The following is a 14,278-nucleotide window of genomic DNA, read 5'->3' on the forward strand; positions in this document are numbered from 1 at the left end:
ATTTTAACAAAATAAGCATATGAATTTTTGAATATAAACATTCTAGTCTTTTTAAATCAGGTTTGTTTTTGTTAAAATTGTTTTTAAGTAAAATAGTTAAATGAAATTAAAAAAAAAATAAAATCGACTATGTCAGCCAGGTCAACATGAGAAACTTAAAATATTGAAAAGGAGGTCTTGTGGCACCTAGAGACTAACAAATTTATTTGAGCACAAGCTTTCGTGAGCTACAGCTCACTTCATCAGATGCATTCAGTGGAAAATACGGTGGGGAGATTTATATACACAGAAAACATGAAACAATGGGTGTTACCATACACACTGTAACGAGAGTGATCACTTAAGATGAGCTATTACCAGCAGGAGAGCGGGGGGGAGGGGGGCAGAAACCTTTTGTAGTGATAATCAAGGTGGGCCATTTCCAGCAGTTGACAAGAACATCTGAGGAACAGCGGGGAGGGGGAATAAACATGGGGAAATAGTTTTACTGTGTAAGACCCATCCACTCCCAGTCTTTATTCAAGCCTAAGTTAATTGTATCCAGTTTGCAAATTAATTCCAATTCAGCAGTCTCTCGTTGGAGTGTGTTTTTGAAGTTTTTTTGTTGAAGAATTGCCACTTTTAGGTCTGTAATCGAGTGACCAAAGAGATTGAAGTGTTCTCCGACTGGTTTTTGAATGTTATAATTCTTGACATCTGATTTGTGTTCATTGATTCTTTTACGTAGAGACTGTCCAGTTTGGCCAATCTACATGGCAGAGGGGCACTGCTGGCACATGATGGCATATATCACATTGGTAGATGTGCAGGTGCACGAGCCAAAATATTGACAGGTTTCAGAGTAGCAGCTGTGTTAGCTGACAAGAAGGTGTGAGAATCTATTTCCCCATGTTAAGTATCCTCACACCGTCTTGTCAACTATCTAAATGGGCCAACTTGATTATCACTACAAAAGTTTTTTTCTCCTGCTGATAATAGCTCATTTTAATTAATTAGCCTCTTACTCCACCTTTTCATGTTGTGTGTGTGTGTGTGTGTGTATATATATATATTAGTGACAAACCTCTGTCCTTGTCTCTGTGGGTTCCACGTTTCCTGGAGGATTTCGCTAACCTCAGAGGCTCACTGTGACCCTCCATGTAACCCTTCTCTCTCTAGAGACAAGGGTCACAGTCTACTGAGCCATTTTCATCATAAGCCAGCAAGGGAGGTGAGGAGAAGCTATCCTCAGTGATTAATCGGGGGGGGGAGGCAAAGTGGGGAGCCCGGACCCGCCCTCTACTCTGGGCTCCAGCCTAGGGACCCTAATAGCATCAGCTATGGTAGCTGACCTTTTAGAAACATGACATGTACAATTCTCTGGGCTACCTCCTCACTGCAGCCTCCACTTCCTCAAGCTCCACTTCACCCTTACCTCAGGGTCTCCTTCCTTGAGCCTGATATGGTGTGTACTGCTCAGTCTCTCCAACAGCGCAACTTCCTCCCACAGCTCCTGACATCTGCACCCACCTGACTAACTGGGAGGCTTTTAACTAGTTTCAGCCAGCCCGATTGGCTTCAAGTGTCCCAATCAACCTAGCATTCTCCCTGCCTTCTGGAAAGTTCTTAATTGGCCCCAGGTGTCTTAATTGACCTGGAGCAGATGCCATTTAACTTATCCTGGCACCAGGGATTTGTTTAGCCTGGAGCTAATATATCTATCTCCCACTATTTTTCTATAGCCATCTGGCCTTGCCCCGTCACATATCCCCCCCCGCTCAACACCATAGAGTTGGGCAACTTGGGACGCCAGGCAGTATGCTCATGACAGACCACCAGTGTTGCCATGGTGGCATCCAAACCTGTGCCGTATGCAGAACTGGAATGGTTGGAGGGATAAGAACCACCTCGTGACCCTTGCATTCTTTTCCTTATTCCGCTGCATCCACTGGAGGGGTGCTTGGTCCGTCACAAGAGTAAATCGCCAGCCTAAGAGGTAATAACACAGTGTCTCCATAGCTCATTTGACAGCAAGGCATTCTCTCTTGACTACTGCGTATTTCTGTTCTCTTGGGAGAAGCTTTCTGCTTAGGTAGAGGATTGGGTGTTCCTCTTCTCCCACCATTTGCGACAGAACCACCCCAACCCCACCTTGGAAGCATCTGTTTGTAAAATAAATTCCTTGTTAAGGTCTGGGGCTATGAGTACGGGGTCATTACAGAGGGCCATCCAAAGGTCTGTGAATGCCCCCTCTGCTGCGTCGGTCCACTTTACCATGTCTGGACCTCGGGCCTTCACCAGATCCATTAGGGGACTTGCCCTAGTGGTGAAGTGGGGAATAAAATGTCGTTAGTAGCCTACCACGCCTAGGAACGCACGCACCTCCTTCTTTCGGGTCAGCCAGGGCCAGTTTTGAATTGCCTCTAGCTTATTCATTCGGGGCTTCACTATGCCCCTTCCCACAATATATCCCAGGTACCTAGCCTCTGCTAGCCTTATGGCGCATTTAGCGGGATTAGCAGTGGGGCCAGCCCGCCTTAAGGTACGCAGTACTGCCTGAACTTTCTCCAAGTGGGTTCCCCAGTCTGGCGTATAGATGATGACATCATCTAGGTATGCAGCTGCATAACTAGTATGGGGGCGCAGCAGCTTATCCATGAGGCGCTGGAATGTGGCCGGGGCCCCATGTAGGGGGAAGTGGGGGACGGTGTACTGGAATAGCCTGTCTGGGGTGGAGAACGCTGTCTTTTCTTTAGCTTCTTTGGTCAGCGGAATCTGCCAGTACCCTTTTGTCAGATCCAGTGTAGTCAAGGATCAGGCACTACCCAGTCAGTCAACCAGTTCGTCAATGCGTGGTATGGGGTATGCATCAAACTGGGATATTTCATTCAGTCAGCGAAAGTCATTACAGAATCTCGTGGTACTGTCAGGTTTAGGCACTAGAACAACTGGACTGGATCACTGACTGCAAGATTCTTCAATAAACCCTAATTCTAACATTTTCTTTACTTCGGCCTTGATTTCTTCTCTTTTGGCTGCTGGGATTCGGTAGGGTCTCAACGTTACCTTGGCTCCGGGGATCATGCGGATATGGTGATAGGTCTCAGTCATCTGCCCCAATTTTGTAGAGAACACATCTCGGTTGCGATTAATCATGTCGACTGCCTCGATCTTTTAGATCGGCGTCAAGTCGGATGATATCCTCACTTGCTCGTGTAAGTTATCCTCCTGGGGAAGGGTCTCCTGTGCGACTAAGCATGCCTCACGATCGTGCCAAGGTTTTAGAAGATTGATGTGGTAAATTTGCTCCGGTTTCCGTACTATATGTTCCATTCTATGCATCTGATGAAGTGGGCTGAAATCTTAAGCTCAAATAAATGAGTTAGTCTCTATGGTGCCACAAGTACTCCTGTTTTTTTAAAATACTGGCTTCTGCAGCTAACTCAGTTGTCTTCACCTTCATTTTCCTGTTTGTTCATAATCTGGAAAAGAAAAACAAGCTTTCCTGCTTTTTCAGATCCCAAACAATTTCTCAATTTGGAATGAATTAGTCCAAAGGAAGAAAAGATTCTTTCTACACTGGCAGAAGCAGCTACTGCTGTTAAAAGTGAGATTATCACTTCAACAGTCTCTGAATCCAGGTGCTTAAGTGACTTCCACCAGTTCGCTGGTGTGATTATATGTTTGCTGTTTTAAAGACATTTCTTGAATGGTTCACCTTTAGCTCTCAAGTTTATTATAGTTGGCATTATGGAGGGATGATTGCTGGGTGTCCAGGTCATAGCCAACTCCTCTTCTTCAGCAGTTAAGGTTTGACCCTGGTACCTAGTATTGAGAATATTTGCAAGAAAATGAGCTGGAGATAGTGCTTGTCCCATTTGTTTTTTAACGCTTGTAATTTAACTCTGTCATTGCATATTTCTCTTTGTAAAGATCTCACCCAGTTCCTTCCAAATTTCCAAATAAAACAGCTATTTCCCTGCATTTTGTTCAAGGCTACAGAAATAGGCTTCAGGGTACTCAGCATGTGTCCAACATTTCTCTTAAGCCCAATGTTGAGAACTTTGACTGTGAAAGTGCCATCTATTTTTTTAGGATTTTGTTCACAAACTGTCATCAAATTAGGCCAGCTCTTGATATAGTGCTCAAAACAGTCCACTACTGAGTTCCATTGCACGTCTTATGGGAGAGTTAGCTTGGTTCCTCCCACTTTTTTCAGAGCAGCTGCTGCAAAGTGGTTGCTACGGAAGTATTTTGCAATTTCATCAACATTAGCCTTTATTTCTGGAACACTGAAGTCTTTGGCTAGGAGGTGCATCAAATGATCATTGCAACTGTATGTTATTAGTTTGGAACTCTCTTCTAAATAATTTCTTCTCATCTTGGATACATTTGCAGCATTGTCTGTGACCAAGCTGCATACTAGATAGTTGAATGTTTTTTCCCCAGTTTGTTATAGCTTTTACTGGTACTTCTTGTAAGTATTCTGCTGTGTGTGCATTTCCTGATGTATCAATTGTTTCTGTAAGGAAGACATTCCCTTCTTATGTTGTCACACAAGCACACACAACAGGATCATTGTGGACATTGCTCCACCCATCAAGACTCAGGTTAACATTTTTACCCTCTAGACCTTTTGCACACTGCTCAATTTCTCTTTTAAATCCAAAAAATCCTATTTTTTTCCCAAAAAAAGCATTGATTTTTATCCATCTTGTTAACTTGAGTCTAAGACCTAGACCAAGAGATGCAAATTTGCTATGATTAAAAAAAAAAAAGTTACCAGTGAAGAAAACTGAAGTCATATTCTATGCAGAAATAAATTATGCATGATCTCCATCTAATTAAATTACATTTTCTGGGATGCTAATGTTAACTGACCCACTCCTAAACCAATCTGACAAGGTACTACAACAAAAATAAAATTGTAAAAAAAACTGCATTCCTGTAGCACTTAAAGTGCCAACAGCTGAGACGCTGTACAACCATGCAATAAGAGACAATTTCAGTCCCAAAGAGCTTATGATCTAAATAGATCAGACAAACAAGAGGAAAGAATATAGTTCTCTATTATTTGGATGGGTAAAATGAAGTGAAGTGAAGTTTCAGTGACTTCCCCAAGTTCACACAGCTAGTCTGTGGGAGAGCCAGGAACTGAACCCAGAACTTCTAAATCCCAGTCCAGTGGTTCAGCCACAAAACCATACCTCCCATATGCAGATAGTCTGTGCAGATTATTTCAGTTATCTGTGCAATTAAAAAAAAAATTATGCAACAATGATCAAGTGTGCTTTCCACAAATAAAGGAGACCCAATTGTTTCCCCTCACCCACTCTGAGGCCTGGTCTACACTGCGGGGAGGGCAGGAGGGAATCAATCTAAGTTACACAAGTTCAGCTACGTGAATAACATAGCTGAAGTTGATGTACTTAGATCTCCTTACCGCGGTGTCTTCACTGTGGTAGGTCAACTGCTGATGCTCCCCCATCGATTCTGTCTATGCTTCTCACTCCAGTGGAGTACCGGAGTCGAAGGGAGAGCGCTCAGCAGTCAATCTATTGCGTCTTCACTAGACGCGATAAATCGACCCACCGCCCCCACCCGCTGGATCGATCGCTCTGGAGGTAAGTGTAGACATGCCCTGAGATACACACTTGAAGGGGACCCTCTCCACATGACAATTACGTTCAGCTGCCTCCAAGTTAGCATTCCCCCATTCCGCCATTCAATTACTTTCCTCCAGCTCTACCTGCAGTTCTGAAGTCTCAGCTGGGAAGCTCTTCACAAAATTCAGAAAGCCCAAATATTCTGGGTTTAACTTCATTTAATTTAATTCAGCATGGATATATTTGACCTGGACAAACAAATCTTGGAAAGATTCAGATTAAAATCAATGTCTTATCTATTGTAATATAGCCTGACCTAGGTCAAATCAAATTCTTATATGTAAGCTATGTACTTCTGATGACCCATCATAAAAAATAAAGTACAATGTAACAAGACAAGCACAATATATCCAATCTAGCAGTACAGTAACTCCTCGCTTCTGTCCTTCGCTCCTCTCCTCTGTCCTTCATGCCCTTGGAGATTTTTTCAAATATTTCAGCATTTCGTCTTTTGGAACAGAGTTCTGATAGCACGGATTCATCTCCCCATACAGCGATCAGATCCAGTACCTCCCGTTCGGTCCATGCTGGAGCTCTTTTGTAATTCTGGGACTCCATGGTCATCTCTGCTGATCAGCTCTGCTTGGTCACGCCACGGTGGCCAAACAGGAAATGAAATTCAAAAGTTCCCGGGGCTTTTCCTGTCTACCTGGCCAGTGCATCTGAGTTGAGAGTGCTGTCCAGAGTAGTCACAATGGAGCACTGGGGGATAGCTCCTGGAGGCCAATATTGTCGAATTGCATCCACACTAACCCAAATTCGACCTGGCAATGTTGATTTCAGCGCTAATCCCCTTGTTGGGGAGGAGTACAGAAATTGATTTTAAGAGCCCATTAAGTTGACAAAAATGGCTTCGTTGTGTGGATGGGTGCATGGTTAAATCGATCTAACACTGCTAAATTCGACCTAAACTCATAGTGTGGACCAGGGCTACGTAAAACGATGTTAAGCAAATCCTATTTCCCCATAAGAATTAATGTAAATAGGGGGGTTAGGTTCCAGGGAAATTTTTTTTGCCAGACAAAAGACTATGTATGTATGTGTGTGTGTGTTTTTTATATATATATATATATATATAAACACACACACACACAATAAGTTTTAAACAAACGATTTAATACTGTATACAGCAATGATGATTGTGAAGCTTGGTTGAGGTGGTGGAGTCAGAGGGTGGGATATTTCCCAGGGAATGCCTTACTGCTAAATGATGAACTAGCCCTCGGATGAGCCCTCAAGGGTTAACATTGTTGTTAATGTAGCCTCACACTCTACAAGGCAGCAAGAATGGAAGAAGGAGATACAGCATGGCAGAGAGAGACAGACACACACCGTGTGTGTGTGTGTGTGTGTGAGAAGAGATGGACGCATGTTGCCCCTTTAAGTACGCCAACCTCACTCTAAGTACACTGCCTTTTTAAGTAGATCAGCAAGTTGAGACAGCTGCTGCTGCCAGCAAGCTCCCTCCATCCTGAGTCCTGTCGTGTCCCGCCCCCTGCTCTGTGGAGAAGGGGTACAGGAGTCGGGGGAAGGGAGACACACTTGTGATAGATTTAAGTTACCAATCTGCCTGAGGCGTCAGGTGATCAGGCTGAGGCCACAGGATCTTTAGGGGAGTAACTAAGTTCTAAAGCTTTATTAATAAAATAACAGTGGTGAGTGCTAGGTGCTTCCCATGTCACTCAGAGGAAGGAAGAAAGCATTAGTGCCCGAGCCCGCACCCACTTTCATACTCACAGACGCACAACCCAGGGCTGGCCAGGGTCTAACGTGAGAAGAAGAGGGGGAAGGGTGGACAAGAGTTCTGTCCTGTGCAGAGGCCGTCCAGGGTCCGCTGTTGATCTCCGATTTACTTTGGCTCTTGAGAGGATTTTTAAGTCTTGGGTTCTTCTCGGGGCGTTTCATTCAGGGACTTCTGTCCCCCATGCTCTTTGTACCAGTCCAAACCGCCTTTCTGCAGTTTCCTCAGCTTTCCCAAAACACACCAGCTTCAGGGACACAAGATTGTTGTTTTCCCCAGTCGCTGACCTTCACAGTCTCACTTGTTTTCTCAGCCCCTGCAGTTCTGATCATTCAATTCTCCTTTCTCACGGCTGGTCGGGGTTGGAATCTAGGCTGTCTTTCTTGGCAGGTAGCAGAGAATCTGTTGTGTGCAGTGGCCTTGGGCAGGAGTCAGCTTCTTATCTTTGGACCTAGCTGGAGCATCGAGTTAACCCGATCCTTTCTCCCTTCCTCCCCCTTTGGCCTCTCGCAATCTGCAAAGGAATCTTTCACGCCACACTCACACCTTCAACCCTTCCCAAGATCCTTTCCAGTGCATATAAAAGCATTAGCAATATACAATGCTGGTGCTTACCCAGGGGACACTTATATTGTGAGACCCTGACATTAGCACCCCGCTTCCCCCTCCTCTGCACAGCAAGCAGGAGGCTCCCAGGAGCAGCTCCAAGGTAGAGGTCAGGAGCAGCACATGGCAGTGCGGGGAGGGATACCTGAACTGCCAGGCAATTGATAGCCTGCTGGGCGGCTGCTGCACAGGAAACTTAGGGGAGCTGATGGGGGGCTGCCAGCTAGCTCTAATGGGCTACTCTTTCTGAAAGCAGTGGACAAAGCAGGCGACTGCCCAACAACGTTATAAGGGAGCACTGAACAACTTTAAACGAGCATGTTCTCTAACTGATCAGCAACGTAACAACATTAACCGGGACAACATTAAGTGAGGAGTTACTGTACTACACCATTAGATTTAGGAAAAGTACAAAGGTTATAAACAAAGTCATAAAATTAACATAAGTGCAGAAGCTCAAATACATAGAACATAACTTTTCAACATAACAAGAGACAATGTTTACACTGTTGTGTATTGTACTGCCTTGTCTCTTTATGCCAGCCATTATATTTTGTGCCATGTATATTCAACTACCTTAAATCAGATGAGGTAAAATGAAAGTTATTTGACATGCTCCTACCTCTCTGATCTCAAGTGGCTTTCCCATTATCCACCTCATTCATACTGAAGAGCTCAAATGTTATGGTTTCCAAGGCATTTTAAGTCTCTACAGCAACCCTTCAGGAATCTAAAAGCAGGTTAGCGAAAAGAGCCTAACTTCAGCTGAACTGGACATTTAAATTCAGATACAATAAAAAAGTGAGTGAACTGAACAAAGTAATAAGCTCAGGACTGAAATCAAGCACAACCCAGAGATAAGAGCACTCAAGCCTATATATCTATCAAGTTGCAGATACAAGCAGCTACATTTGTTTCAAAATCTGAGAAAAAATAAATTTAGTGATAAAATATAAATCCAGAAGATAACAAATGCCAGACATTTCTGGGTTTTTATTTGCCAAGCCTTTATTTCAAAAGCAAGGCCTTGTCCTAAGTGAATAATATCCATCAGTTTGGCACAGAAAGTGTTTTTTGGCATCTTGCCCTTCATTGCAGGACATCATTTTTCTGGCTTGTATTACTAGTACCCTTTTCCAATCTTGCACAACTGTGCCTGAATGCAACACATACCTGCAACAGCTAGAGGGTATGGTTTCTGAAACCCAAACTTATCCTCAATTTGGTGACAATTTGCCAGTACAAATGATGCTACCAGCTGAAGAAGCAAGAGGATCCAGTGGAATTTCTTTTCCTCAACTTAAATATATAAGTATTACATATAAAATTGCAGGGAGTATTTCTTCAGGAATGATGGACTTTTAATTGATAAGCAACAAGGCCTTCCAAATCCACAGAAAAATCTGAAAACTACTAAACAGTACAATTTTGCCTGCTTATACACCTGAACGTTGACCGAACTGCATTTATAATCTGTAAGGAATTAGGTGCGTAGAAATTTTATTTAAAGTAAATTAAATCATCTCCTTTGAGAGGAACTGAAATAAACTCAGATAAGATACTTTGTGAGAACCACTTAAGTTTGCAAAAGGGACGGTAATGCCAAACTCAAAACCAAAACCAAAAGTACAGAAATAAGGAATAAAGTCATACATACTCGCAAGTCCTTTAGCAAGTCAGCTCTACTAAGTCACCAGGTCAGACACAGACAACCTTAACTCTGCCTTGCGCAAAATGCCAAAACAGTTAGGCTCCACTCTATAATAAAGATATGCTTAAGAACTCAGAGTGAGCCATTCCTAGAAATTGTGGCCTGCTTTCCGTCTTATACTCCAAAAGGCTCACAAGCTCCTGTGTATGTAACTTCCAGTGACTGACTGAAAATCAACAACCCTTGTTCTCAGCTGTATTGGTCTCACAAACCTTCTATTCCCCCTTCACTCCTTAGAGAGCTGTAAGAAGTGAAGTCCAGACAGATGTACAAATAACTAGTTCACTTAAGACCTCTCTTTTTGCACATACAAGTTTGTGTGTCTATCAGCAACTGATATCAAACATCCACTTAGTCTGCTCTGATGTATTCTTCCTATCTTCCACACACACACCCTCCACTGTTAGGGAGTTTGAAGACAAGCTCATGGGTTGTTGTTATGAGTTTTTGTCCTTTATGTGCAGTGTTCCTATTTAGTCCTCCATAACAGAGCTCTTGGCCCCAGATTATTCAAAAACTTTTCCTGCTACTTGAACCAACAAGCCATGAGTCATGCAGAAGCATTTTTATCTGAAGTAGTTAGCTAAAAATTCAGGATTCCACTCCCAGACTCAATAATTTCTAGAGCCCAATGAAATTCTTTTTATTTTATTTTTTTGTTTAATTTTTTGGGAATTTTGTTGTGTCCTGCCCCCAGAGGAGGGGAGGCCCTACAGAGCAAGACCACCCCACGCTCACCCTGCAGCAGCAGCTCCTGTCCTGCAGGGCTGGCCCCAGCCCCTGCTCTTGGCATTGCAACTTGGCCTGCAGGGTTGCAGTGCCAGCCACTCACTCAAATCTGGCCAGCCATCTCTCCACCCATCATCATGACAGGGGGCACCTGGGCCAAACCTGAACAGCACTGCAAGCCTGCACACCAAATCACAATGCCCAGAGCCAGGGCCAGCCCCATGGTACAGGAGACACAGGCATCGTTTTAATAGCAGTTTTTCACTTTATTTTGTGTTATTTTGTATTTGTGAAAAACACAAACGGTTAGTAATTTCCACCTGTTTAATTCTATGAAAACTCCTCACATGCACAAAGAGAGAGTGGGCAAGAGTCACATGTTACTGGCGTCTGATCCTGGAGCAGCTGCTCAGAGGACTGTTCTTCCCCTGTTCTCAGGGCTGCTTTACAAAAGTAGCCACTCAGCTTGTCCTTATTCCCTGATCCATCTTCTCTAGCTAGCTGGTGCTAATGTCATTCCTTATTCATAGCCCTACACCACTCTGAGAAGCTGGAGAATGTCAAATACTTCTTCACAATCAGCAGTATGTGGCTGTTACTCCTCTCTCCAGATATCTGACAAATTAACTTTTAAAGAGAGGAAGGAAAGGGGAGCTTTGTACTCAACTAATACAGCAGCCCAATAGGATGTCTGCTATGCTGTGACACTATTCATATAGTCTACTCTGCTTTTAGTTATTATTTTTATTACCATACTGCCTAGGAGCCCCATTCACAGTCCAGGATTCCATTGTGCTGAGTGCTGTACAAACACTGAACAAAAAGAGAGTGCCCACCCCAAGGAGCTTACAATCTAAGCATAAGACAAGAGATAACAGATGGATACAGTCAGTGAGAAAATATTAATAAGCATGATAAGCAGTGGTCTCAACACACTAGCAGCCTAAACATTGTCAAGTTTTTTGTAGACATCACAGCAGAGAAGAGTTTTGAGGAGGCTAATGAGTTAGGCCCCGTCTACACTGGCAAGTTTCTGTGCAATAAAGCAGCTTTCTGAACTATAACTCCCGAGGCGTCCACACTGCCAAGCGCATCCTTCCAGATGGCCATGCCTGCTCCACTCACCAGACGATCCCCCGCTTGCAGCAATGCCGAGCTGCTGGACCTAATCAGCATTTGGGGAGAGGAAGCTGTGCAGTCCCAGCTGCGCTCCAGCCGTAGGAATTATGATAACTACAGACAGATTTCACAGTGCATGACAGAAAGGGGCCATGACCTGGACACATTTCAGTATAGGGTAAAAGTGAAGGAGCTGCAGAAGGCGCGGGAGGCAAACCGCCGTTCCAGTGCTGCGCCCACAAGCTGCCAGTTCTACAAAGAGCTGGATACAATACTCGGTGGCAACCCCACCTCCACTGCGAAGGCCCCTGTGGATACTTTGTTGGCTCACGTGCCAGCTGAGAGTGGACCAAGTCAGGAGGAGGAAATCTTGGATGAAGAGGGGGAGGGGAGGAAGAGGCAGAGGATGGCTCAGAGGCCAGAGATGCATGCAGTCAGGAGCTCTTTTCTACCCCAGAGGAGCCTAGCCAGTCACAGCAGTCGGATCTTGGTGAAGCGCAAATAGGAGAGGAGACCCCTGGAAAGTGGATCTGATTTTGAGAATTGCTGAAGCAATCTGTTGGGGGCAGAAGGGTTGCAGAAATCAGGCTCGTCTCCCACAGCATGCCTATCCTGAGCGGCGGAACAGGCTGTTGATAGACTCACTCACTTCATGGGAATTTCCCTCAGAGATCTCCAGGAAACTCTCATGGAGATACTGGGTAATTCGCTCCCGCAGGTTCCTCGGCAGAGCTGCTTTTGTTTCTTGCCCCATTAAACATCCAAACAATCACGCAAATTAAAACTACCAATTTCTACATTTCTAAGTGAGGTCATTCTTCTTGCTTATTTTTAGTAAAACCGGCTGAAGTCTGCACAGCAATTTAAAGCTTTGTACATTTGCTCTAAAAGAGTCAGGATTTTACTAATGTAGAATAACCTGAAAGTTGAGTGTATCTTAACTGAAATAGAAAGGTGTTTTCTAACCCTATTATTTGTGAAATATTTTTAGTTTACTTTCTGGGTGGGTGGGGAAGGGGAGGAAGAGAGGAGGGAAGAAGAAGTAAAGAGGAGAAACAGATTACGTTCAGTTGTTCCTACAGCAACCCCACAATTTTTAATTTTTAAAGGTTGCCTCAATTACTCAGCACCCATAATACTGACCCAGCATCAAAGACCTAGATGCCAAGGCTAACCTTTCAGGGAGCACTGTCAGGTCACTGTGGAAAGGACACTCAAAATTGCCAAGCTGTGTGGTTTGATGTCACAAATTCATTTGAAGAAGGTGCAAAAAGTTGGACTTAAGAAAACAGATTTCAGGCTTTCCCCACCTCCAAGTCAAGAGAGCACTACGTCTTTAATCGGGAAATTAAAAATAATTTTGCAAGATCTCCAAGAGAGACATGAAAGTTTAAAACGAAGTGGTCACATCTGGATACCTGAAGCTCCAGCAATGCAAAAAAAAAAAAAAAAACCAATAACATTCTTAAATTACTGTACATTCCTTCATATTAACAAACTCTCATACCAGTGTGACATCTTTATGATATTTGTTCAGTGAAACTGAAGTTATTTTAAATACATAATTCTGATACTAACATCTATGCTCCTTATAAGCTCCACACTTGCAGGTCTTAGATAAGCAAATTAGGTCTATTTACAAGTGAGCTGTTTGGGGACCTGCTCTATTATCTGAAGGAGGATCAGAGGCTTCTCTCTTCCCTTGCCTTGAGTCTTATATGAACCTCCACTCCAGAAGTTCCCTTGAAATTTTGTCAGTTTATACACCAGTATATACAGTAAATTCTACATTACCTGAAACTAAACTTATCTGAAATCAGACTGAACCTCTTTCTTACCTCAACATCAAGTACTTCCACAGTGTTGTCCAAAAGTTTTATTTTGATCGGTAGATCCCTCTCATGCATTTTGGCAGGTGTCATTGCCATTGCTGTAGAAAGGTTCTGCGCTGGCTCCAGCGTACTCACTCCAGTATTCTTCTGGACTCCCAAACGAGAACCAGGAGTCTGCAGTATTCTGTACGTTCCTTCTATCTCTCCCATTATTCAACAGCAATGTCCAAATACCTACAGGGGAATATAGAGACAAATGGCTAACAAAAAATAGATAGATATTTTTCATTAAATAACATTTCAAAATGAAGATTCCACAAACGGAAAGCATAATTCTACATTAAAAAATTATACATGGAGTCCTCATGTACTTATTTGTTCAACTACCAAAATAATCAAATTTCAATATTTAAAAAAATAAAATTGATCAAAATGAGTTTGAAAAAGCCAACTACTGGGGAAGTTAAAAAACAAAAACAGAGACAAAAAACAAGCAGTAACAAACCAAACAGTCAATCAGGAATTTGGACAGGAAACAGGAAAGTATGGGCAGAGAACATGGGAGCAAGCAGTGAGAAGAAACTTGAACAGGGAATGACTAGCACCAAGTCTATTACCTTTTTTAAAGTGACTGGATTTCAAACTGACATGTCCCTTTAAATTGAGACAGTGTCCCTTTAAATGAAATTAACGCTCTGATGTTTTCACTACTTCTATTCAGAACCTTGCAGGCAACTGTGAAATGTCAAGAATCAAGTCCGTTTCATTCTACTGCAATTATTGTTTATATTACAGCACCATTACTATATTAGGCACTATATAGATGTAGCATTAGACATGGTCCCTATTCTGAAGAGAAAGTTATTAGCAGCAGTAGCAAGTTAAGTTATTCTCA

The 14,278-nt window shown here is 43.2% G+C and overlaps 2 protein-coding genes across 19 annotated transcripts in view; both read right to left on the bottom strand.

Annotated features, from left to right (window-relative positions):
* The window catches only part of FARP2 (FERM, ARH/RhoGEF and pleckstrin domain protein 2), a 272,156-nt gene that overhangs the window by 189,283 nt on the left and 68,595 nt on the right, over window positions 1-14,278 (bottom strand). For all 18 annotated transcript variants that reach the window (XR_012160855.1, XR_012160856.2, XR_012160858.2 and 15 more), the window contains one exon: window positions 13,390-13,617. Coding sequence is in view for 14 of the 18 variants with exons in the window: in XM_073360436.2 (XP_073216537.1) it covers window positions 13,390-13,593 (204 nt within the window). In the remaining 4 variants the exon portion in view is untranslated. The remainder of the gene's footprint in view (window positions 1-13,389; window positions 13,618-14,278) is intronic.
* SEPTIN2 (septin 2) overlaps window positions 13,594-14,278 on the bottom strand; it is a 111,966-nt gene continuing 111,281 nt past the window's right edge. The window contains exon 13 of the mRNA XM_073360463.2: window positions 13,594-13,617. The gene's annotated coding sequence lies outside the window, so the exon portion shown is untranslated. The remainder of the gene's footprint in view (window positions 13,618-14,278) is intronic.

This window comes from Lepidochelys kempii, chromosome 9, assembly GCF_965140285.1.
Source record: "Lepidochelys kempii isolate rLepKem1 chromosome 9, rLepKem1.hap1, whole genome shotgun sequence".
Taxonomy (NCBI): Eukaryota; Metazoa; Chordata; order Testudines; family Cheloniidae; genus Lepidochelys; species Lepidochelys kempii.